This window comes from Peromyscus californicus, unplaced genomic scaffold (genome assembly GCF_007827085.1).
Source record: "Peromyscus californicus insignis strain IS unplaced genomic scaffold, ASM782708v3 Scaffold_14__1_contigs__length_90479793_seg_2, whole genome shotgun sequence".
NCBI classification, from domain to species: Eukaryota; Metazoa; Chordata; class Mammalia; order Rodentia; family Cricetidae; genus Peromyscus; species Peromyscus californicus.
The window spans coordinates 37,976,222-37,998,280 of record NW_026294436.1 but is presented as its reverse complement, the minus strand read 5'-3'; the positions used below and the strand labels follow the sequence as shown (position 1 = coordinate 37,998,280).

The window sequence follows — 22,059 nt, the reverse complement described above, 5'->3', positions numbered from 1 at the left end:
TTCATGTGTTGATTTTAACATGTAAGGGGCCATTCTGTACATGCTGTTCTGTACTTGGCTTTTTCCTCCTCAGTGATGTGTCTTAGAAACAATTTCAAGTTGGCATACACAGACCAATTCTTATAACCACTGTATAATGGATTATTATGCATCATATAGACATACCATTTTTATTTAACTAGTCCTAGGGATGGGAGACATTTTGATGTATTTTTAAACACCATGACAAATTATGCTTTAATGACCATTCCTCTATATCTTACTGAAATGTTCTGTGAACCCATAAGATAAATTTCTAGTAGTGGCATGACTCCTTCATGGAGGATGTGGGTTTTATTTTTTATTTATTATAAAATTTATTCACAGGAGCTGGAAGATAGCTCAGAGGTTAAGAGCACTAGCTATTCTTCCAGAGGTCCTAAGTTCAAGTCCCAGCAACCACATGGTGGCTCACAACCATCTATAATGAGGTCTGGTGCCCTCTTATGACATGCAGGCAGAACACTGTACATATAATAAATAAATAAGTCTTTGAAAAAAATTTATTCATATTTTTTAGCACTAGGGATGGAACCCAGGGCCATGTTTGAGCTGTGCAATCATTATAACGTAGTGATTCTTTGTATCCAAAAGAACACTAAATTCTCAGGTTTGAATAGAAAGCAGCCTTCACTGAATCTAGGATAAGGATGCTATAAGGATGTGCTTTTAATAGTGATAAATATTACCAAATCATGCTTTATAAAGCTTGTGCCCATTTTCACTCTCAAGAGTACAAACATGTGTTTTGAATAGGTGGAAAAGTATTGCCTTCTCAGATACCTGTAACTGGTTTCTGTTTTTATTCTCAAACTCTTGCCTGTGGTTTAGCTTCTAGACATCTGAGATATATATATATATCTTCTAGACATCTGAGATATATATATATATATATATATATATATATATATATATATATATATATATATGATGTTCAAATCACTCCTCTTCCCTGCCTTGAGGCTTCATCCAGCTTTGAAGCCAACAAGAGAACCTTCTCTATCACACCTTAAATGTCCCCACACTGGCCTTGAGGCTACCAGGACTCCAGTTCTAGGAAAAGCATCTCAGAAAAATGAACTGACACCCCATGTTAACCCAAAGAAGTGGGGTCTGGAGAGGCAGCCACCGGCTCCATCAAACCTGTGAGCATGAGTCTTCTCTGATGTTTCCCCAGGAGCTCAGCAGGGCTGTGGAGCTCATCTCCCAGAAGGGGTCGCTGAGGGGGTGAGTAATCACTTGAGGGCACTTAGAAGCATGTTCAGTCATAAATGCTCCTCCCTAAAACCTGATTGGTGATGTCTGTTTGGCATCGTAGGCCTCCTGACCATCGAGCTTTTGAGTTCATGCTCTAGATTTGGGCACTGTATGTTTTTACATATAGTCCAATAGCAACATGACACATGAAAACCATCTGAATGTCAGTCTTATGGAACACTGTAGATAGGAGACTGTGGTTGGTGGATTTTAATTATCTCTGCTGGGATTGTGATCCAGCCTTTCTCCCAGGGCTTTGCTGGGACTGCTGTCCTGTTTTCCCAAGTATTTGAAAATTCTAAGAGAAAATCTGGGGAAAAGTACAGAGTGATGATGCACAGTAAACTTCCCAGTGCCTACTCACACAGTGGCATGGGCATCGACACGGTAAGAAGCAGTGGGAGCTCCTTGCCGAGATCCCATTGCTGGAAGGAGCAAGAGATGTGCTGTGCTGAATGCCAGGGTTAACTTCATCTGCTTTAACCACACTTGGAAACCTCACTTCTGTGAGCAAGTGTTGGGTCTCCTGTGTCGTTTCCCACTGTCCAGGTTCTACAGGACATTGAGGGGAGGGTAGAGATGTGCTGCCCCGTGCTTCGGGGGCTGTGAATGGATGGAGAATGCTATGCACTAGTGTGAGCTCGGTCAGACATGGGCTGTGCACTGTTACTCATGCTGGGAAATTAAGCCAAGTCTCCTTTGCCTTTTCCTCCCCTTCCCCGTCTTCCTCCTTCTCACTCCTATATTTTTCTCTGCTAAGTAATCAGACGTGGATCTTATTCCCATGATATTTATATCCTTAGTGAGATAAGACATGTAAAATAAGAAAGAATGCAATAAAATTCCAAATTGAAGCCTAGATAATGGGTCACAGGAGATTGGAGGGAGATGGAATTTCCAGCCAGGGTAGGGATATATGATGGTCTGTCTTGTTTTTGAGCTTACTATTTACTAGGAATGTCTAAGTGGGGTGGAATGGAAGAAAGGCCTCTCTAGACTTTGGGGTTGGCAGGACTGAACTGGGAAGTCTGTAAACACAGGGCATGGCGGGGGGCGGGGGGGGGGGGGAGACGGGATGAATAACAATGAGATGATTTGGGCTGGAGCGAAGGGTGTACAAACACATGAGGGAGAATTTTTAATGGCATGCCAGGGCTCTAGCCTCCATGGCTTTGAATGTCTTTTGCAGTAGTTTAAACTGTTGTTAGAAGTGTCTGGGCTCGCCACAAGCGGCAGAGTCTAGATCTGCACACAGTTTGGGGCAGGAACTCCAGGAAGTCTAAGCAGGCAGGCCAGACACTGGAAGGGTTGCAGAAGAGTATGGCAAGATGACAGGTCAGCACCCAGGCAAACAGAGCAGGCATTGGAGGGAAAGGAAGGTTCAGGGACGGAGCAGTGTGGGAACAGGTGGCACTTGGAAATGTCATCAGGAGTGAGGGAATAAAATGTGCGTCCGCAGTTAGCAGGCTCCAGACACTCCACTCAGGTTTGTGGGCTGACTTCCAAGCTGTGGGAGGAGAGAGCAGGATGGAAAGCGAGAAGCCGGGCCCCAGCCACAGAGGGACCAGGCGGAAAGCCAAGCCAGGAGTCAGGCCTGGAACACGGGGCCTGTCTAGCAGAAAAGATGGCTGGCCGCTCCATTCCAGAGCGCTGAGCCAAAGGCTTTTCATTCCTTGTGCTTATGGTTATGGCTGATCTTAGATGCCGGCTGGCGTACAGGTGGGAGCGAAGAGGTCCAGCTGTGTGGAGAGGATACTGCTGGCTAGAGTTGGGCTTTGTTTGGTAGGCCAAAGGGAAACCAGAAAAGTGAGCTCAACTGGACTATTTTAGGGAGATTTGTGTGAACTGGTGTGGAAAATGAGCTGGAGTGAAATGACGCTTCACCTGTGACAGATTTTAGCCATTCCCCTTCTGTATTAGAGAGAGTTCTCTCGGAAATGAATATACACATACATGTATGTATACATATATATCCATATATATGTATGTATATATATAAAGATTTTATTAAATTGGCTTACATGGAGATAGTAACAGCAATAACAGTAATAGCTGTCTCACACCTGAGAAGATGAGAACCTGGTAGTAGCTTGGTCCTTGAGGCCTCTCAGTAGTTAGCACATCCCTACAAATGATGGTCTCGTACTGGAGAGGCTGAGGACTTGCTAGCTACTCAGTCAACCAAGCTAGGTGCTTAGGAGTTCCAGTTGACACCCCAACCTGGAGTTCCCGGAGAGCCCCTGGTCCTTAGGTGTTCCAGTTGACACCCCAACCTGGAGTTCCCAGAGAGCCCCTGGTCCTTAGGCGTTCCAGTTGACACCCCAACCTGGCGTTCCCCGAGAACCCCTGGTCCTTAGGAGTTCCAGTTGACACCCCAACCTGGAGTTCCTGGAGAGCCCCTGGTCCTTAGGAATTCAGTTGACACCCCAACCTGGAGTTCCTGGAGACCCCTGGTGCTCAGTCAGTGATGGAAGCCTGGGAGTGCTGGTTCCGATATCAGTGAAGAAATGGGCGAGGGCAGCAGCAGCAGGGTGAATCAGTGAAACAAGAGGGAAGGCCACGCGGGAAGATGGAGAAGAGAGCCTTCCCTGCGCTGGGTTCTTTCTTCTGGGCGGCTGCTAGAAAGAAGGTGCTGTGCACATGTCGGGTGGGTCTGCCCACATCAATTAAGGCAGTCCAGATAATTCTTCCAGGGAATTCTAATTAGAGGCACAGTGACATTAAAAGCAGCCACCACACCTTCCTAAGCACTTCTATACCTAGGACCGTTTTCCTTCGTGCCCCCTTAAATCCTGAGAGGCAGAAAACTGATAGCATTACAATCACTAAGAAGAAACCCAGAAAAATGTCAGCTTTATCTGTCCTTTGTCACTTTTTAAGTGGGGCTTTTGAAAAGGTGGAACTTACTGAAGTGGCTTACAAGGCATTTCCCTGGAGTGCTGTTCTGACACTTGCCATCCTGTGGTCAGGTCTCTTGTGTGCATGCTCTCTCCCATACATTCTCATTTATTTATTTACATGGTTTTTATTACATTTATTCGTGTGTGTGTGTGTGTGTGTGTGTGTGTGTGTGTGTGTGTGTGTGTTTTCTCATGCCACCATGAGCATGTGGAGGTCAGAGGACAACTTGCAGAAGTTGTTTCTCTTCTTCTACCATATGGGTTCTGGAAACAAACTCAGATCATAAGTCTTGGCAGCAGGTGGCTCTACCCACTGAGCCATCTTGCCATCCCTGTTCATTTATTTAATTGACACAAGGTCTCATATATCCCAGACTGGCCTTGAACTCACTATGTACCTGAGAATTGTCTTGAGCTCCTGATTTCCTGTCTCAGTTTCCCAAGTGTTGGGATCCCAGGCCAGTACCATCAAGCCTGACTTATGAGGGATTGAATTAGGGTTTTGTGCATGCTAGGTGAGCATTCTACCCACCGAGCTACATCTTCAGCGCTGGTCAGGTCTTTTTAACATACAAGTTTGGGCACGACACTCTTCCGCAGGAAGTCTTCCTGTGATCTGCACTGAAGGTCACGGCTCCCAAACTGCACTCTGGCTCTTCCCACCTTACCCTTGGAGTCTTCTCATCCGTGAGGTGTGGCGGACGACGCTCTGTTCTAACTGGGACGTTGCCTTTCTTCTCCTGGGCATCCGTTCCTGCTAATCTTTGGCCGATCTGAACCCGTCTCCACTCTTCATCTGCTGACGTTTGCGTCCCGTTACAGTCATAGCTTTAGACGTGTCTGACCGCTTGACTGTGAATGAGGTGCCTCTCCTGGGGACCCACGCTACAGGACAGCGGTTCTCACGTGACTGCGGAGGACAGTCACTTGACTTGCTCTTCCTTCAGACTGGAAGTTCTTCTTTGCCTTTTTTCCCTTTTCTCATCCTTCTCATTCCACATTTCCTTTCGTTTCTCCTTCCCCTCTTCGACATGGGGTCTTGCTGTGGTGCTCACATTGGTATCAGACTCTCACCTCAGCCCGCAGCATGGCTGACACTACAGATGAGCGCAGGACCATGCCAGCTCTAGCCTGTAAGACTGTTGGAGAGCTTGGCTTCCCGGAGCACGCGCAGTTGCTACCTAGGGTGTCAGCTGCCTGCATGCCTATCTGAGAGAACACACAGTACAGCCACTCCAGACAGTTATGCGCCCGCACCGGGATGGCGACTCTGGGAAGAAGACAGAAAGAGCCACTGAGAACATAGCTCTTGAGAGCTGGTAAGTGCGTGACTGCACCTCCAGTTACCGGAGGAAATGAAGCACTAATGTACTCCCTAAGATGCTGTAGCTCACAAATAATGGAATAGTATATTCTAGCAAAGGTGTTACTACATAAATGACCTAAGGAGAAAAGCCTTCTTTTGAAATTGCTTTATTTGGAGTCAAAAGACTTGGATTTTTGACTGTGGTCCAGTATTGATGTTGTGTGTGGTATTGATGTTTCTGTTTCTTGTGACATAAAATGGAGCTAATAATACTTCCACTTTGAAAGTGAGAGACGACGCTCAGGAGGGCACACGCAGCAGATGTCAGAAGCTGCGAAGCAGCAGAAAACGTTAGTGGTCACCAGTACAGGACCATTTATACCTGCAAGTAGGTGTAAGTCACATTGTAGGGATTAAACGCCAGTCACGTTGTAAGCACTCCATGCTGGGTAATCATGACCGAGCCAGGTGGTGCTAGTCTCAACCACACCAGCCTACCACAGCTGTGGGCAGTCTTCCCTGGGTACTCACTTTGACTCACAGAATGCCCTTAGGGCACAGTGGGCAATGATGTGACCGCGACAAGTGGCCTTCTCCCCTCTATGTGGTCTATGGCAACCCCACGTTAGACCCCTAACTTTGGGTCACATGTTTCTCTGCCTAGAATGTGCTCATCGTCCATCCTGTGCAGCACCCCGAAACTCCTCTCCAGAACCTTGCAACTAACTCTGTTGAGCCTATACACTTGCCGCAGTACGCCTCAGTTGGCTACGCTTTCTCTTTCCTGTGAAGGCTCATGGGGATTAGTACTTCTCAAGTCCCTCTTCCCCTTTCAAAAGAGATGCCAAAGCTGGTCCTTTTCTCCCACTTGTTGGTTGGGGATAGCCCTGACACCTGAGCATTTCCAAGGTGAGGGACAGTAGAGGCTTTCCTTGAAGCCTGGGTTCTTGTCCTAACTATGTCCCACCTGAGACGTGTGAGGCTGTTTGTAAATGGAACACAGTATAACACTGACACTGTAATTTGTAATTTGGAGGCAAGCTGGTTCCACACAAGCCCACAGTTACCCTCCTGACTGCTTACATTATACATCCCTGCACTTGTCTCCTCTATGAGGCAGTGTTCTCCAGAGAAGCAGAACTAACAGTGTGTAAGATCTATACCGAATTACAGGATTGACTCATGCAATCATGGAAGCTGAAAAGTCACAGGATGTACCATCTGTCAATGAGAGATCCAGGTGGGAGGTAGTGTAATTCTGAGGGCAAAGACCGGAGAATCGGAAAGAGCAAGGATGTAAATCCAGTTTGAGCTCAAGAGAAGAGAGATGTGATGTCTCAGCTCAAGTAGTGAAACAGGGCAATTCCTCCTTCCTCTGTCCTGTGCAGGTCCTCAACAGTCTAGGTGAAGTCCACCCACAGAGGAGAGGGCAGTTTACCCACTGGGTCCGCAGTCTCAAATGCTAATCTCTCCCACATGCTAAATTGTTCTCACAGACAACCCATAAATAATCTTCAGTCGAGACTCTCCTGTGTATCAAATCAGTCATCACCCCTCTCTTCCTTGAGGTCCAGGACCAGTGTGGACAGCCCAGTTGGTAAGTGCTCTGCTAAGGCTAAATGATTATTTCTAGCCCGATCCTTCACAGAGAATTTTGGGATTGCAAAAACTAAAAGCATACTTTATGTTTCTATCTAGGAGACATTCACCTGATGAGTATATTACAGCAAGCAGTCCCCCAAAGCCATGGTTCAGTTCCCTGGGGTCAACTGTGGTGTGGACATATTCATATTTTTCTTGATTCTTGATTTTCTTTTAATTTTTGTTTTGCCTTTATTGTCTCAACTTTTGAGAGAGACAGAGAGAAGTCACTTTCCCAAACGTATGTGATGGCATGTTGTTACATGTTGTTTTGTTATTGGTTATTGCTGTGGGTAAGGGAGAACTATAAAGACATTGGTGCTCATGACCAGATAATACGTTGTTTCCATTTTCGGGAAACACTATGTCAATCTTTTTGTCATGTTTGTGAACTAGGACTTAAAAAGTGTGTGTGTGTGTGTGTGTGTGTGTGTGTGTGTGTGTGTGTGTGTGTGTGTGTGTGTGTTGGGGGTTGCACACATGTGTGGAGGCCAGAAGGCAACCTCTAGCGCTATCTTCAGGAACGCCATTTACATAAGGCTCACCTGGTTGGCTAGCAAGCCTTAGGAGTCCTCCTGTCCCTGCTTTCCCAATGCTGGGGCTAGAAGCAGGAGCCCCACCGCAACTGACATTCTTACGTGGGTTCTGCAGGAAGAAATCAGGTTCTAATGCTTCCAAGGTGAGTGCTTTACTGACTGCGATGCCACTCTGCTACCGGCCCCCAGCACCCTTCTTTATCTCTGATTCTAACTCTTAAGCCTGGCTCCCTTTCTGTTTCCTGTCTGGATGGCTCCTTCCGGCCCTTCCTTTACTACTTCTGATCAATTGCATTTCATGGGGCAGGGGTCACCTTAGAGATCATTTTCTCTGGAATATCCTCTTTCCATATGCTGTACGTTTAGCCCGGCTTGCCACCTGTCCATCTTCTGTCATCTTCTGTCATGCAGTATTGAAACTGCTCTGTCTGACCTCTCCTTCACTGGTACTGTGAGGCCAGACATCACAGCTGTGTGGTTGAGTTCATTCTGAGATGTCTAGCAAAGGGTCCGGTATTCAGTGGACACTCAGTAAGCCTTTATTGCAGGATAATAATTAGGCAAAGACCTTTGTCTTAGTTAGAATTCTCTATTGCTGTGAAGAGACACCATGACCATGGCAACTCTTATAAAGAAAACATTTAATTGGGGTACCACTCTTACAGTTTCAGAGGTTCAGTCCATTATCATCATGCCAGGGAGCATGGTGTTGTGCAGGCAGACGTGGTGCTGGAGGAATAGCTGTGAGTGTTACATCTTGCAGGCAACAGGAAGTCGACTGACTGTCACACTGAAGGAGGCTTGGGCAAAAGAGACCTAAAAGCCCGCCCCCACAGTGACACACTTCCTCCAACAAGGCCACACCTCCTAATAGGGCCACTCCCTTTGGGGGCCATTTTCTTTTGAAACACCACAGCCTTTAAAATCTGCTCTTGCCAGGCGGTGGTGGCGCACGCCTTTAATCCCAGCACTCGGGAGGCAGAGGCAGGCGGATTTCTGTGAGTTCGAGGCCAGCCTGGGCTACCAAGTGAGTTCCAGGAAAGGCGCAAAGCTACACAGAGAAACCCTGTCTCAAAAAAAACAAAAAAAAAAACAAAAACAAAAACCAAAAAAAATAAAATAAAATAAAATAAAAATCTGCTCTTAAGTAAATCTTGGTGATATGATCTACTCTGATGAGTGGTTTTCTTAAGAGCCCTACCAATTTCTATTCTGTTTAGTAGGTATATTTACTAGAGTGTAGGTCTGGCTGTCTTGACAAATTAAACAACTAAAAATTTCTACTTTTCTCTCCCAGAGATAGGCAACCACTGGCAGCTGTTCTGGGAGGCAAGAGTAAGCAGCACGCCTTTTCTAGATGCTGTGGATGATTTCCTTGACTCCTCCCAGAAGGTCTAATGTTTGTCTTAGAATTCTCTTTTTTTTTTTTTTTTTGGTTTTTCAAGACAGGGTTTCTCTGTGTAGCTTTGCGCCTTTCCTGCATCTTGCTTTGTAGCCCAGGCTGGCCTCGAACTCACAGAGATCCGCCTGCCTCTGCCTCCCAGTGCTGGGATTAAAGGCGTGTGCCACCGCCGCCCGGCTGTCTTAGTATTCTTGAACCCTGCACCCAAAGTCAGTTATTCTCTTAGGTGCTTGGGACAGATTCTAAACTTTCTGGGTCCTTTGGGGCAGCTTGAGTGGTGCGGATGTGTAGAACCAAGCTGAAGAGTTTGCTGGTGCTTGTCCAACTCCCACTCTCCCCTGACCTTCCTCCCCTGGGAAGACCGGAAACTTTGACTGGATCAGGCTTGTGTGCCAAGATTGCCAGCTGCTTCTCATGGTAAAGTCATGAGCTAACGCCAGGGCGGTGAGGTGTCCCAAGGTCATGGCACAGCAACCCAGCAGGTGTACAGCTTGGCAATGCTGTGTCCCAAGGTCATGACATACCAGCCCCCAAAGTGGGTAAGCCTGGCCGTGTGGCGCCCCAAGGCCCATGACACACCAGTCCAGCAGGTGGGCAGCCTGGCAAGATGTAGGTTACAAATTCCTTTGAACAAAGTTAAGTGCCATCTGCTTGGCTGTCAGAGGAAGGGGTGTCCCAGCCTCCCATATACTAGGTGAGCATTCTATCACACTGAGCCCAAATGCCTCACCAAGTTGCCCAAACGGGCCTTACACTCATCTGTAGCCCATACAAGCCTTGAATTTATGATCCTTCTGACTCAGCCTCCTCCATAGCCAGATAGCTAGATTACAGGCTTGTACTCCCAGGTCTGGCTAAATACCATCTTTTTTTTTTTTTTTTTTTTTTTTTTTTTTTACAGTGTGTTCCCATTGGGTTTATGTTGAAAGAAATCATTAAATTTTATGTCTGTGCTTTGAGATGAAACCCAGTTTACTCTATCAATACTCCCCCCCAACACATATGAGCACATAGACATATAGACAGGTAGTCACACACACACACACACACACACACACACACACACACACACACACACACAGCACTATCATCAACACCACCACCACCACCACTCTTGGAGAAAGGATTAAAAGGGAGAACTAGGTAGGTGTGTGTGAGCTGTTGCAATTGTTAGGAGCAGCAGCTTTCCCGTTACCCAGAAGAAGCCAAATGAGCCGAAGTAACTCCCCCTCAGGCCCCTACCCCAAGCAAGGCAGTTTCCTCCATTCTATAGTCTGTGCCAACTAGCTTTTTGTCGACTTGACGCAAGATAGGGTCATCTTGGAAGAGGGAACCTTAATTGAGAAAATGCCTGTAGGCAAGTGTGTGAGATGTCTTTTCTTGATGAATGATTGATGTGGGAGGGTTCGACCCACTGTGGGCAGTGTAACCCCTGGGCAGGTGGTCCCTGGTTGCATGAGGAAGGGACTTGAGCAAGAGCTCAAAACGGTCCACTAAATAGTGTTCCTGCATGGTCTCTTCTTCTTCACTCCAGCCCTGCCTTCCCTTCATGATGGACCGAAGGTGTAAGGTGAAATAAACCCTTTCCTCCCCGAGATAGGTTTGGTCACGGTGTTTAGCAACAGGAAAGCACATTAATACAAGACCTCACTCCGGGCTTTGAAGCAAGCAGGGTCAGTATGGGCCTCTGTGAACTGACTCCGTCAGCTTAACAGGCAAATATAAGACCTCACTCCAGGCTTTAAAGCAAGCAGGGTCAGTATGGGCCACTGTGAACTGACTCCGTCAACTTAACAGGCAAATATCAAGGACCTAGCTATCTAAATTTTTTTGGCAATGCAATGTATGAAACATTGTCTGTTTTTTTCTTCTTTGTTTTAAGAAAGTAAGGGTTATCTAATGGACACACAATCAACTCTCTAAAGTGTGAAAGCCCACCTTTTCTTTGTTTCTGTTTCCCTGTGTGAGTAGTGAGCATGTGTTAACTTTTGTTAAAGTTTTATTCCCATCATGTAGGCCTTTCTTTTCTTTCCACCTTCTCAGACGTCGTTCCCGAAGCCAGGAACTTTCCATTCTTGGTTTCATCCAGAAGGCAAGTATTTCTGGGAAAACACAGTGTTCAAGCCATTCAGCAATTCTGCTGTTATGTAACTGACCACACTAAGACTTTCAATTAACTTTGGTTACATTTTATTGAAGAGTGTCAGAGAATAACTGCGATAATTTTTTTTCAAAAACGTTTGTAGGTTTTTAAAATAGACAGAACCCTCTTAAAAGTCCATGCAGCATCTTGCAACAGTGGCGGAGGGCAAGGCTTGTTTGAAATATTGACAAGCCCGTTGACTCCTCCAGCACTGACTTCAGTGCGAGAATTTCTAAGTGCAGTGAGCTTTCTCCTCATTACTTGCCACAGCTCTGACCCTCCTCCCTCCAGCTCGCTCTCTTCTCTGGTACTTTTTTTTTCTCGCGGGGCACATATTATGAGACTGGTTGCATGCCGCCCACTCCCGCTCCTCCCCCAGTGCTCCTCTGAACTCTTTCTGCACATGGACTCACTCACATTTCTAGTCTTCGCCTCTCTTTCTGGCCACTGCTCTGTCACTATCTTTAGTTTCTTTCTCCTCAGAACTGAGCCAGTATTTTTTCCCCAAAGCAGAATCCCTTTTTATTTTACTTTATTTACATGTTCCTCCATTCTCAGAGTTCTAGTCCTAAAACTTTTAATTTTGTTGATTTATTTATTTGCTTTGCTCTCTCATTTTCTTGTAGCATAGCCTATCATCAAGTTACAGGGTTTATTCTTCCCACACCACTCAGAATCATTTCTTTCTTTCAAAGCTCTCCTACTGGTAATTTAGAAGGGTATTCCTTCCAGAGTCTTCTCTCCGCCCTTTCCCCTCACAAGCTAATCTACAGACAAGTGTGATAGTCATCTAGTTGATCTGCTATTTTAGCATTTCCAATTATCTTTAAAGTTTTTATTATTTTTTCATACAATATATTTTGACCATTTTTCCTCCCCCAACTCCTCCCCCATCCTCTCCACATCCCTATCCACCCAGCTTCACATTCTCTCTCAAAAAAGACAATCAAACAATAACAAAAAATATCAAAGAAAAGAAAATCAAAACAGACAAGCAAACCCAAAAAGGAAAAGAGAAAGAAAGAAAGAAAGAAAGAAAGAAAGAAAGAAAGAAAGAAAGAAAGAAAGAAAGAGAAATAAGAAGGAAAGAGAGAGAGAGAGAGAGAACCCATCAAACCACTGGAGTCCATTTTGTGTTGGCCAGCTCCTTCTGGGCATGGGGCCTGCCCTGGAGTATAGTTTGATTACGTGGTGACACTCTGTTGAAGAAATGGATGTTCTCTTCCCCAGCAGGTCTCAATTGCAGACAACTTCTTGGGTAGGGTGGGCTACTTTGTCCCTGTTTTCCTGGACCACAGGGTCCACATCTCATCTCTTTCTATCCCCTTCAAGCATGTGGTCTCCCTGTACCCACTCTTTTCTTCCAAAGCATGCTTCTCTTTGTCTTCGAAAGTCTAAGTGACAACAGCCTTTTTTTAAAAAGCTGTATTATATGATAAATTTTAAAGAAAAGTTTTATTTATTCTTTGACAATTTGATACATGCATATGGTGCATCTTAATTATATCCACCCCAGTCTTCATCCCCATGCCCCTCCCGGAAGACTTCAAACTTTTTAAAAATATATTTTAAAACCATGCATGCACATGTACGCCCATGTGCACTTAAGTGCAGTGTCCTAGCAGCCATGCATGCCTGGGCTGGGGTTACAGCTGCCCACCCTAGTGCTGCAACTGAACAGTGTGCACTGTTCATCTCTGACCCATCTCTCCAGTTCCTGCAAGTCTTTTCAAGAGGAAGCCCTTGAGTAAGACAGAGTTCCACTCTCTCGATGCCCCTGCTCCGCTTACTCTGAGCTGCTAATCTTACCTGCTGGTCTTTAGCATTGGAAAATCATTTTTTCACACAGTCCCTTTATACTTTTCCTTTCCTTATAAAATATAATTAAGATAGTGGCAATATCTAAGGTTTATTTGTCATTCAGCCATTTTTATTAGTCCCTTATTGAATGTATAACACAACGCCCCCCCAATCTAGCTGTCAGATCATCTCTCTCGCTCTGGTTATTTTTGGCATCTGCAATTCTAATAACCATAGCAGGTCTCTGTGTGCTCAGCCTTGTAAGGAGCCAGCACAAAACGGGGAGAGAAACCCTGGCATCACCTCTGCCTTCAGAGTTTACAGTCAGGTAAAGGAGTCTGTCAGGGCTAGTGTTCAACTGTGAGTGAGCTGCAAGGAGAGAGGAATGTGGTGCTGTGACTGCACATGATGCGGGTATTTAAACCAGAGCAAGAAGAGGAGGCTAGGACATCCCACACAAGGAAAATGGGGTCTTCCAAGGCCTTCCGGCAGGGGGAGTCAGATATGTCCAAGATGTCGGAAAAAAAGCAGCTGAAGTATGAGAGAACGTGGGGTAAGGGGAGGGAGGCTGGGGTGGGCAGAGACCCACCTCAGCCAGGCTGCATGGAGTGTAGGGAGGGTTTAGGCTTTTATCCTTGACAATAGGGAGACCCTAGAGGGGGTAAAGAACAGGAGGAGATGGTCATGTGATTTGAAAAGATGGCTCTGGCTACTGCAAGGAGGAGGACGGATTGAAGTAGGTGGGAACATTGAACCCTGTGTCTGGGTTTGTAGCAGCTCAGTAAGTGTTGCTCACTGGACTGAACAGTGTGTGGGGCTTAGGGCTCTCTGTGATCTTTGTATCATGAAATTCTGTCTTCAAGCTGTACACTCTTGAGCTACTTAAGAGGGGCCAGCTTTTTTTTTTTTTAATTTATTTTAATTTATTTTGCAGTACAATTCAGTTCTACATATCAGCCACAGATTCCCTTGTTCTCCCCCCTCCCGTCCCCCTCACCTTCCCCCCAACCCCCCCCCCCCCCCATTCCCATCTCCTCCAGGGCAAAGCCTTCCCCACAGACTGAGGTCAACCTGGTAGACTCAGTCCAGGTAGGTCTAGTCCCCTCCTCCCAGGCCGAGCTAAACAATCCTGCATCGGCCCCAGGTTTCAAACAGACAACTCATGCAATGAGCACAAGATCAGGGATCGCCCAATGACAGAGAAATGGAATGAGATCTACATGAACAGCCTGGACATGAGTGGGGGTAATGAAAGGCGAGGGTTGAGGGAAAGAGAGCTTGGGGGAGCGGGAGATCCCAGCTGGATCAACAACAGAGAGGGAGAACAAGGAATAGGAGACCATGGTAAATGAAGACCACATGAGAATAGGAAGAAGCAAAGTGCTAGAGAGGCCCACAGAAATCCACAAAGATACCCACACAACAGACTGCTGGCAATGGTCGAGAGACAGCCCGATCTGACCTACTCTGGTGATGGGATGGCCAAACACCCTAATTGTCATGCTAGAAACCTCATCCAACTACTGAGGGATCTGGATGCAGAGATCCATGACTAGGCCCCGGGTGGATCTCTGGGAGTCCAATTAGCGAGAATGAGGAGGGTTTATATGAGCGAGAATTGTTGAGACCAAGGTTGGATAAAGCACAGGGACAAATAGCCAAATGAATGGAAACACATGAACTATGAACCAATGGCTGAGGGGTCCCCACTGGATCAGGCCCTCCGAATGGGTGAGACAGTTGATTGGCTTGATCTGTTTGGGAGGCATCCAGGCAAGAGGGGCCAGCTTTTTAACATCATTAGTTTCCTGTAGTTTCTGCAATTCTTTAACCTTAACACATGGCGGCTCCTACTGCCATTAGCACTGAGGAGCAGCCAGGTGTTGGGATACTGCGCTAAAGGCTTGATGTGTATCATCTCAGTTCCTACTGTGAGCCAATGACAGAAGTCTTTATATTCCTATCTTCTTAATAGGGCTAACTGGGTTGAAATGAAGGTCTTGCCTCAGGGTGAGTGGTTGGGCTAGACCTCAACTCTCGATGTCTTGACTGAAGGGCCACTGCTCTTTGCCATTTTTTCCAGACCAGTTCTCCTTTACTTGAGACTCACTACTGTTTCAGTACTGTGCTCATGACAAAAGGAGCTTCCTTTAGCTTTGGGGAAGAAAAGGTGATTGTCCAATAACTCCTTTGAGACTCTCCGTCAAAGCCCTTCATGTTCAGGTTAGGTCACTCACTCACCTTGCCCTTTGCGGTGTTTTATTACATGTCACAGAACCTGGTGACATGTCTCATCTGCTTGCCGTGTTTTGATCTTTACATCTCTGGACTCATTTCTGGCTGGGTCCTTTTTTCTTTTATAGAAATCTATAATTAGATGAGGCGTTGATGCACAACAGCCACAGGTACAAATGGTATTCCCTACCTCAGCTTCCTCTATGGGTAAGCATCACCAGCAGTTAAGAGTAACCACCAACAAATGATTAAAATATTAGTTGAAAAATACTTGCTGTCACGGCCACAGGAGCCGTCTGCCTCAGGCCCGCCATTGTTGAATGGCATTTCCTTAGAGTACTTCCTTCTTTCTTTCCCATCCCTTAGGGCAGCCTTTTTTTTTTTTGTTACAAGAGGACTGTCTAAAATTGGCTCATAATTTGCTTACATGAATAGAAAAATCTACTAGCAGAACATTGAGAATTTTAATTGATACTTTCTAGTATCTCTGTGATAATTAATAAGGTCAGTTTGCATTGAGAAAATGGCAGCAACTGTCTATTGTTTAAAGGACATTCATCTTTAACCAAGCATGACTGGCTCCTCGTCCTCTGCAGAGCAAGGTTGAAAGTTCAAGCAAAAAGTAGGCCAATGGGGCAACCCCGGGGTTTTGTTGTTTTTTTGATTTTGGGATTGGTGATTGAACCTAAGGCCTTGGACATGCTAAACACACACTTTATCAATGACTTGCACCCCCAGCCAGATCCCAGTTTTCACAGCTGGAAACAACTGGAACAGAATGCCCAGATGATACTGGGAAACTGAGTGTGGGAAGCTATTGCTAAGCAACACAGCCCACAAATCCGAAGACCAGGGAGAAGCATTCATGGGGTTGTCCAGAGGATCGAGTGCCTCATGTTTCAGCCGTACTTAGATATTGCTGGAGGTAAAATTAAGAAGTATCTGATTTATTTGCTTATATCTTCCTCTAAAATTGTTATTGGGGATCTACAGATAGCCGAAGGTATAGTTATTAATAAAATTATTGCAAATGGCTATTACCAGTTTCATTTCAACTCTATTAGCAGTGAGTAGGAAAGGCTCTCCCTTAGGTAGTAATTTTGGGTGGAAGGAGACAATTGCTACTCAGCCATGGTAAGGCAAGGTGAAAAGGAATCGTAGACCACTCATTTCTTTTCCCCCCACAGTTGTTGATATTACTTCTTCTCTCTCAGGACTGCTTTCCTTTAAACTTTTGTTTGTTTTTGTTTTTTTGAGACAAGGTTTCTTTGGGTAGCCTTGGTTGTCCTGGATCTCGCTCTGTAGACCAGGTTGGCCTCAAGCTCACAGAGATCGGCTTGCCTCTGCCTCCCTAGTGCTAGGATTAAAGGCGTGCGCCACCACCTGGCTCCTTCCTCTAAACTTTTCATTGGGCATAAGACATTGTGGTCCAGCCTTGAGTTTGGGGATGACAAAGCTGAGGCCTTGCTATCTCTAGCCATCTTATGTTGGCATTGTCATTTTCAAAACAAGCTTTGTAAGTGACTTCATGAAGGTATGAGTGACATGTGACATGCTGTATGTATTTACTATTTGTAACTTGATGAGCTTGGGGATCAGTACAAAGCCGTGAAACCATTACCACCATCAAGGCCAAGGACAGGGGCATCATCTTCAGGGTTTCTTCCTGCTCCGTTGTTATTGTTGCTATCACATTCATGTAAGATCTACTCTTAGGCAACTTAAAACATACAATAAAGTAGCTATCGGCCCTGTGCAAAAATGATCTCGTATTACTGAAACTTTGTATTCTTTGACCATTCCTTCCTATCCTCCTCTTCCCACACCCACCAGACATCACCATTCTATTCTGGTTGTGTATGTTTGACTGACTACTCAGATTCCATAAGGGAAGTGAGATCTTACATCGTCTTTCTGAGCTTGACATATTTCCCTCAGCGTAGCGCCTTCCAGGTCCATCCAGGTAGTCATGAATGACAGGGCTTCTGTCTTTTTAAAAGCTGGGTAACTCCATTACATCCCATTTTCTTTATTCATTCATCATTGAATGACAGCTAGATTGTGTCTGTAGGTTAGCCATCATGAATATGCTGTAATAAATATGGAGGTGTAGGCATATCTTAGCGATCTGGAATTACATACTTTTATAAATATCCATAATTGACATTACTGAATCTTCTGGTAGATGTATTTTTAATTTCTTCAGCAACAGCTGTGCTGTTTTTCCTAGTGGATACTGCTTCCATTCCCAACAACAGTATACCGGGGGTCCCTTTGCCCTGTGTCCTCTTCAACATGCGTACCTCAACGTGTATACCTCCTTCTCTTCTTCCTTCCCACCTTCCTTCCATCTTTCCTTTAAAAGTTCATTTCTAGTTAGCGTATGTCGTAGTCAGGGTTTCTGTTGCTGGGAAGACACCATAACTGCAGCAACTCTTAGAAAGGAAAACATTTCATTGGGGACTTACAGTTCAGTCCACTACCGTCATGGTGGGTCATAGCGGCGTGCAGGCATAAGGGAAGAAAAAGATAAAACAGCTGGCTTTACATGACTTAGAACTATCAAATGTTGAAGTCAATGAGGGCTTTTAAATTTTATTTTAAAATATTTCACCTATAGGCAATGTAATCAGTATTACCTTCTTACTAGGGCTTTTGGATTAAAGAACACGTTCTTAGGAATAAACGCAAATGATCATTCTTGGTAAGCCTCTCTGGAACTATAATTGGGAAGACCTTGTTTTAGATTTCTCTGCATGGCAGACATAACTCAGCTTCTCATGGAGTCTGGGCCAGTAGCCGTTCGGGGGAAAGGCAATGGGAGAGAATGGAACCTTTTGGACAACTCTTCATGCACCAGGTGATTTTCACGTGTTACTTTATTTAACTGTTTTTAAATTCCGTGGGTGTTTGTCCCACTTGGTAGCCAAGGAAGTGGTATGTCAGTTGAAGGCACTGTAAGTCTGGTTCAAACTGGATCCTGTTGTCCCTCCCTTTACACAGCAGGTGCTGGAGGATGAGAGCTTTGGGACAGCTATCTGGGAGGGGCTTGTGAGGTCCAAGTCACCTTTTCCAGGAATTCCTGGAGAAGAAGCTGCTTATCTCTGAAGAAGTTTTTCAATAATCTTCACATTTACAGTCCGGACTGGGTTAGAGCAGTGTGGAAATCAACCTCAAGGGTCGCTTGGTTGCCTCTTGCTGTCTTTAGGATCACCAAATAAGTTCTCCAGGTGTGACCCAGAGCCCTGAGGAAGGCCTAACAAGTCTGAGGAAGGGTCTCCACATATTTTCTCTCTGGCTCCTGGGACACTCTGTCCTAAGCACTGAGCACAGAAGAAGGAATGTATGTGTATGTTGGTGTGCATATTTGATATTTAAATTACAGAAACAGTCATTTTGGTTGAAAAAGAACATTCTTCTCTCTCCACTGTCTTGGACCCCTGAAGCTTGGGGCTGTCTGAGGAGCATTTGACTGACTTGAAGACACACTGAAGTGTGCTCCCTTGCATTGCCCTTCTGGGGACATTGTACATCTGATCTCTGACATTGCAGCTCATGATATATTTATTACCAATCAAAGCTCAGTGCTATGCCTTAGCACGGCAATTAGGTGGTGGTCCTTTTCAAACTGATCAGGGGTGACGCCTGTAAAACACTGGAGCCTTCAGCTTTTTGTGGTTGGTGTGGAGTTCTGGAAGGTGCAGTCTGGGCTGCATTATTATTGGTTATCTCTTGCTGTTGATTTATTGAAACTAGATCTTTTAAAATGTAATGTATTATCCCACATAGATCTTTGTGTTAAGATAAAATTCCCACCAGCTGTGTCCTTTGAAGGGGCTTTCCCTAGTGATTATCCCATTGTGTCCCCACAGTGCAGACACCACATGACTACTCACAGAAACGCCAGAAACCCCAGGACCACTTATGGCCCATGCCACATACTGTCAGATCCAGCAAAACCCTGCCCAGCTTTGTCTGTCAGCCATAGCAGCCAGGAAGGCGGGTAAACTAAGCCTTATCAGAATTGGTGGTGGTGCTGATGCATGCCTGTAATCTTAGTATTCAGGATACAGAGGCAGGAGGATTGCCACAAAAGTTAAAGGCTAGCCAGGGCCACCTTTTGTCCAAACGAAAAGCAAGAAAGCCTTCAAAGAAACAAAAATGGGCTGTAGGAACAAGTCCCAGCAGTTGCAGGTGCAGGGTAGGGTAGAGCCCCCAGGCACGGTTTTTGGATACCCAGGTATCTCTGACTTTATCCTAATGAAAAGCTCCCCTGAAGCCGAGGGCACTCTGATTTAATTACTCCAAATCCCAAACAGCAAGCAGATCACACAAGTGTCCTTCATCCTGAATTCCCCCAGTTTCCTTCAGCGAAGTAGGCTGCGGAGGCCGCGCACACATGCCGTGTGGCACACATGGTTCTATTTTGGCACCTGGTGGCCACCAGGAAACCCCCGATGAACCGGTCTACTTGAAAGCGTCGTCTCCCGACCACTCCGGAGCTGGAGAAACGATTGCTGGCTGCCTTCATCCGCGGGGCTTCCGAAAGGGAGAGTGCGCTCGCAAGCACAAACAGGAAAGCCTGACATCACGGAGTGGCGGGGAGGAGTCTGCGGCCGCGGGCTCCCGGGCTGCTCGCTCGCTCGCTCGCTCGCTGGCCGCTCTCCTTTGTGGCCGAGTCGCGCGCGGCGGCGGCGGCGGCGGTGGGGCAGCGGGGCGCGTGGGAAGCGCGGGGACCCGGAGCCGGGCCAGCAAGACGCCGCGGCCGCCTCGGAGCAGGGCGCATCATGCAGTGTTCGCGTACCGGAGAGAAAACTGAGAATGAAATTGCTTTGGCAAGCTAAAATGGTAACGCGAGCTCCCTGCCTTCCCGGACGCTTCTCTGCTGGGGGAATCTTCCCACCTCCCGCTTTCTCGGGCCGGGTTGTTAGAGTCTTGTCGAAGTGACCCGAGCTCCGAGGGGAACTTTCTCACTCACTCGGCTTTGTATCCCTCCTCTCTCTGCGCTTCTTCTCCCTAGAAACGTTGCCTGCAATACTCAGGCAGCGCCCGCGGGGTGTTTGGGACAGATGCGCGTCAGGAGAGCAGAACTCGGAAGGGAAGAGAACTCAGTCTGGGGGAGCAGTCCCTTTAACGCTGATCCGAGGTTCCGCAGGCGACATGGCTATCCAGGGGGTCGCTGTGTGAATTTCAGTGGAAGAGGCATGAGGATGTGTTGCTTTCTCTGCACTTGCCAGAGTTTTTATTTTTACGGAAATAAAAACTTTCCACATTCCCCCTAACTTTTTTGGGTTCCAAAACAGTAAGAGGAGAAAAAGACATACAACTTCACTTCCCAAAGAGAGCTCTTGGCATTGAAACACTTGTTTGCAGGAGCTTGAAATCGACATTGCTCAAATGTTTGTAAAGGGATAAACTTTAGTTTTTGCACATGAGTTCTTTTTCATTTCACTTAAAGGGACAGAGTTGATCAGGACTAAATCACAGTTTCCTTATGAAGAAAAGAAAACTTGAAAAAAAAAAAGATTTGAGATATGTGGCCAGTCTTGGAAAAATAACTGAACTAGAGAAGTTGGAGGATCCTGATACCGCAGGAAAGGGCTCCCGGCCAAGAAAATCTCAGCTCTGCCTAATCCAATGTGTCTTGTATTGCCCTGATTGAAATATTTATTCCGAACAGCCCATCTTGGGCTCTGAGTGCTGCTGGAAGCAGGGGAGCAGCTGTGATGCAGTGTGGTTAGCCAGGGGGAGCGAACAACAGCAGCACACACAAACGACCCTTTTCTTTCTCCTTATCCCCTGCCCGGCAGACCTCGATTCAGGACTGGGGTGAAGAAGTTGAGGAAGGAGCTGTTTACCATGTCACCCTCAAAAGAGTCCAGATCCAACAGGCGGCCAATAAAGGAGCAAGATGGCTAGGGGTGAGTAGAGCTCCCGAGATCTTGAACTTCGGAATTCAGTGTCTGCTCTTCTGGGAATATCATTATTATTTAGCCAAGGCAGCCTTTCCCCCTCCTTTCTCTCCCCCTTTGGCCTTAAAAAGGAAACTGCTGACGGCCAAGTGTTTACACTAGCTGTACAGGTCTGTTTTAGTACTTGGTGTTTTCCAAAGCATCTTCCCTAAGTTTGTCAATAATTCAGAACCTTCCGGAAACATCTTGAGGTCCTTGGCAAACAGATTGGGGGTGGTGTGGCAGAAGATGACAGACACACAGAACTGGCCAGAAAGCACAGCTTGGTTCTACAAGTGCCATAAGCCACGGGGCCCGGAAGGCACCCTTTTCTCCCCTTACCCTTGATGCCAGCAGCCTAGTCCCCACTCCCAGAAACTCAGAATGCACAAGCAACAGGACTTTCAGACCTGCTTCTTTTGAGGGGTGGCGGGTTTCCCATTATGACCTTCTTTCTACGGGGTGGGAGGAGGCAGATGGGTACTTAGTATTGGGACTTTGCCTGTAGAGTATGGGACGGGGGGTGGGGGGTGAGACACTTGGAGAAAGCTGCTTTCCATAAACTATTGCGGAGGGTCACGTGAGTTCTTAATTCGTCCAGTGAATCTTTCAACACGTCCCAAATGAAGAGACTATGCAAGACAGAGAGCCTGGCACCAGAATCACTCTTTGGGTGGACAGGAACATGTGGCAGAATGCAGGAGTTCTTCAGTTGGAGAAGAGAGTGGTTACAGATGGCGTAGGAACCCGGTGAAGGAACATAGTAGTGGCCGAAGGGAGTCAGGACACGGGGAAGGTGTTCTCTTGGCTGCATTAGGGCCTTGCTAGGGCTTTGTGGGTGAGGACCCG

The 22,059-nt window shown here is 46.3% G+C and overlaps 1 protein-coding gene across 3 annotated transcripts in view; it reads left to right on the top strand.

Moving 5' to 3' along the window:
• The window catches only part of Rgl1 (ral guanine nucleotide dissociation stimulator like 1), a 265,779-nt gene that overhangs the window by 129,602 nt on the left and 114,118 nt on the right, over window positions 1-22,059 (top strand). The window contains exons 1-2 of one of the 3 annotated variants that reach the window (XM_052737181.1): window positions 19,966-20,107; window positions 21,070-21,180. The exons of 1 other annotated variant lie outside the window; for it this stretch is intronic. In XM_052737181.1, the coding sequence (XP_052593141.1) occupies window positions 20,081-20,107; window positions 21,070-21,180 (138 nt within the window). In that variant the 5' untranslated portion in view covers window positions 19,966-20,080. Of the gene's footprint in view, window positions 1-19,965; window positions 20,108-21,069; window positions 21,181-22,059 lie in introns of those variants that run through there. One more of the 3 variants, XM_052737180.1, reaches the window with a different exon arrangement.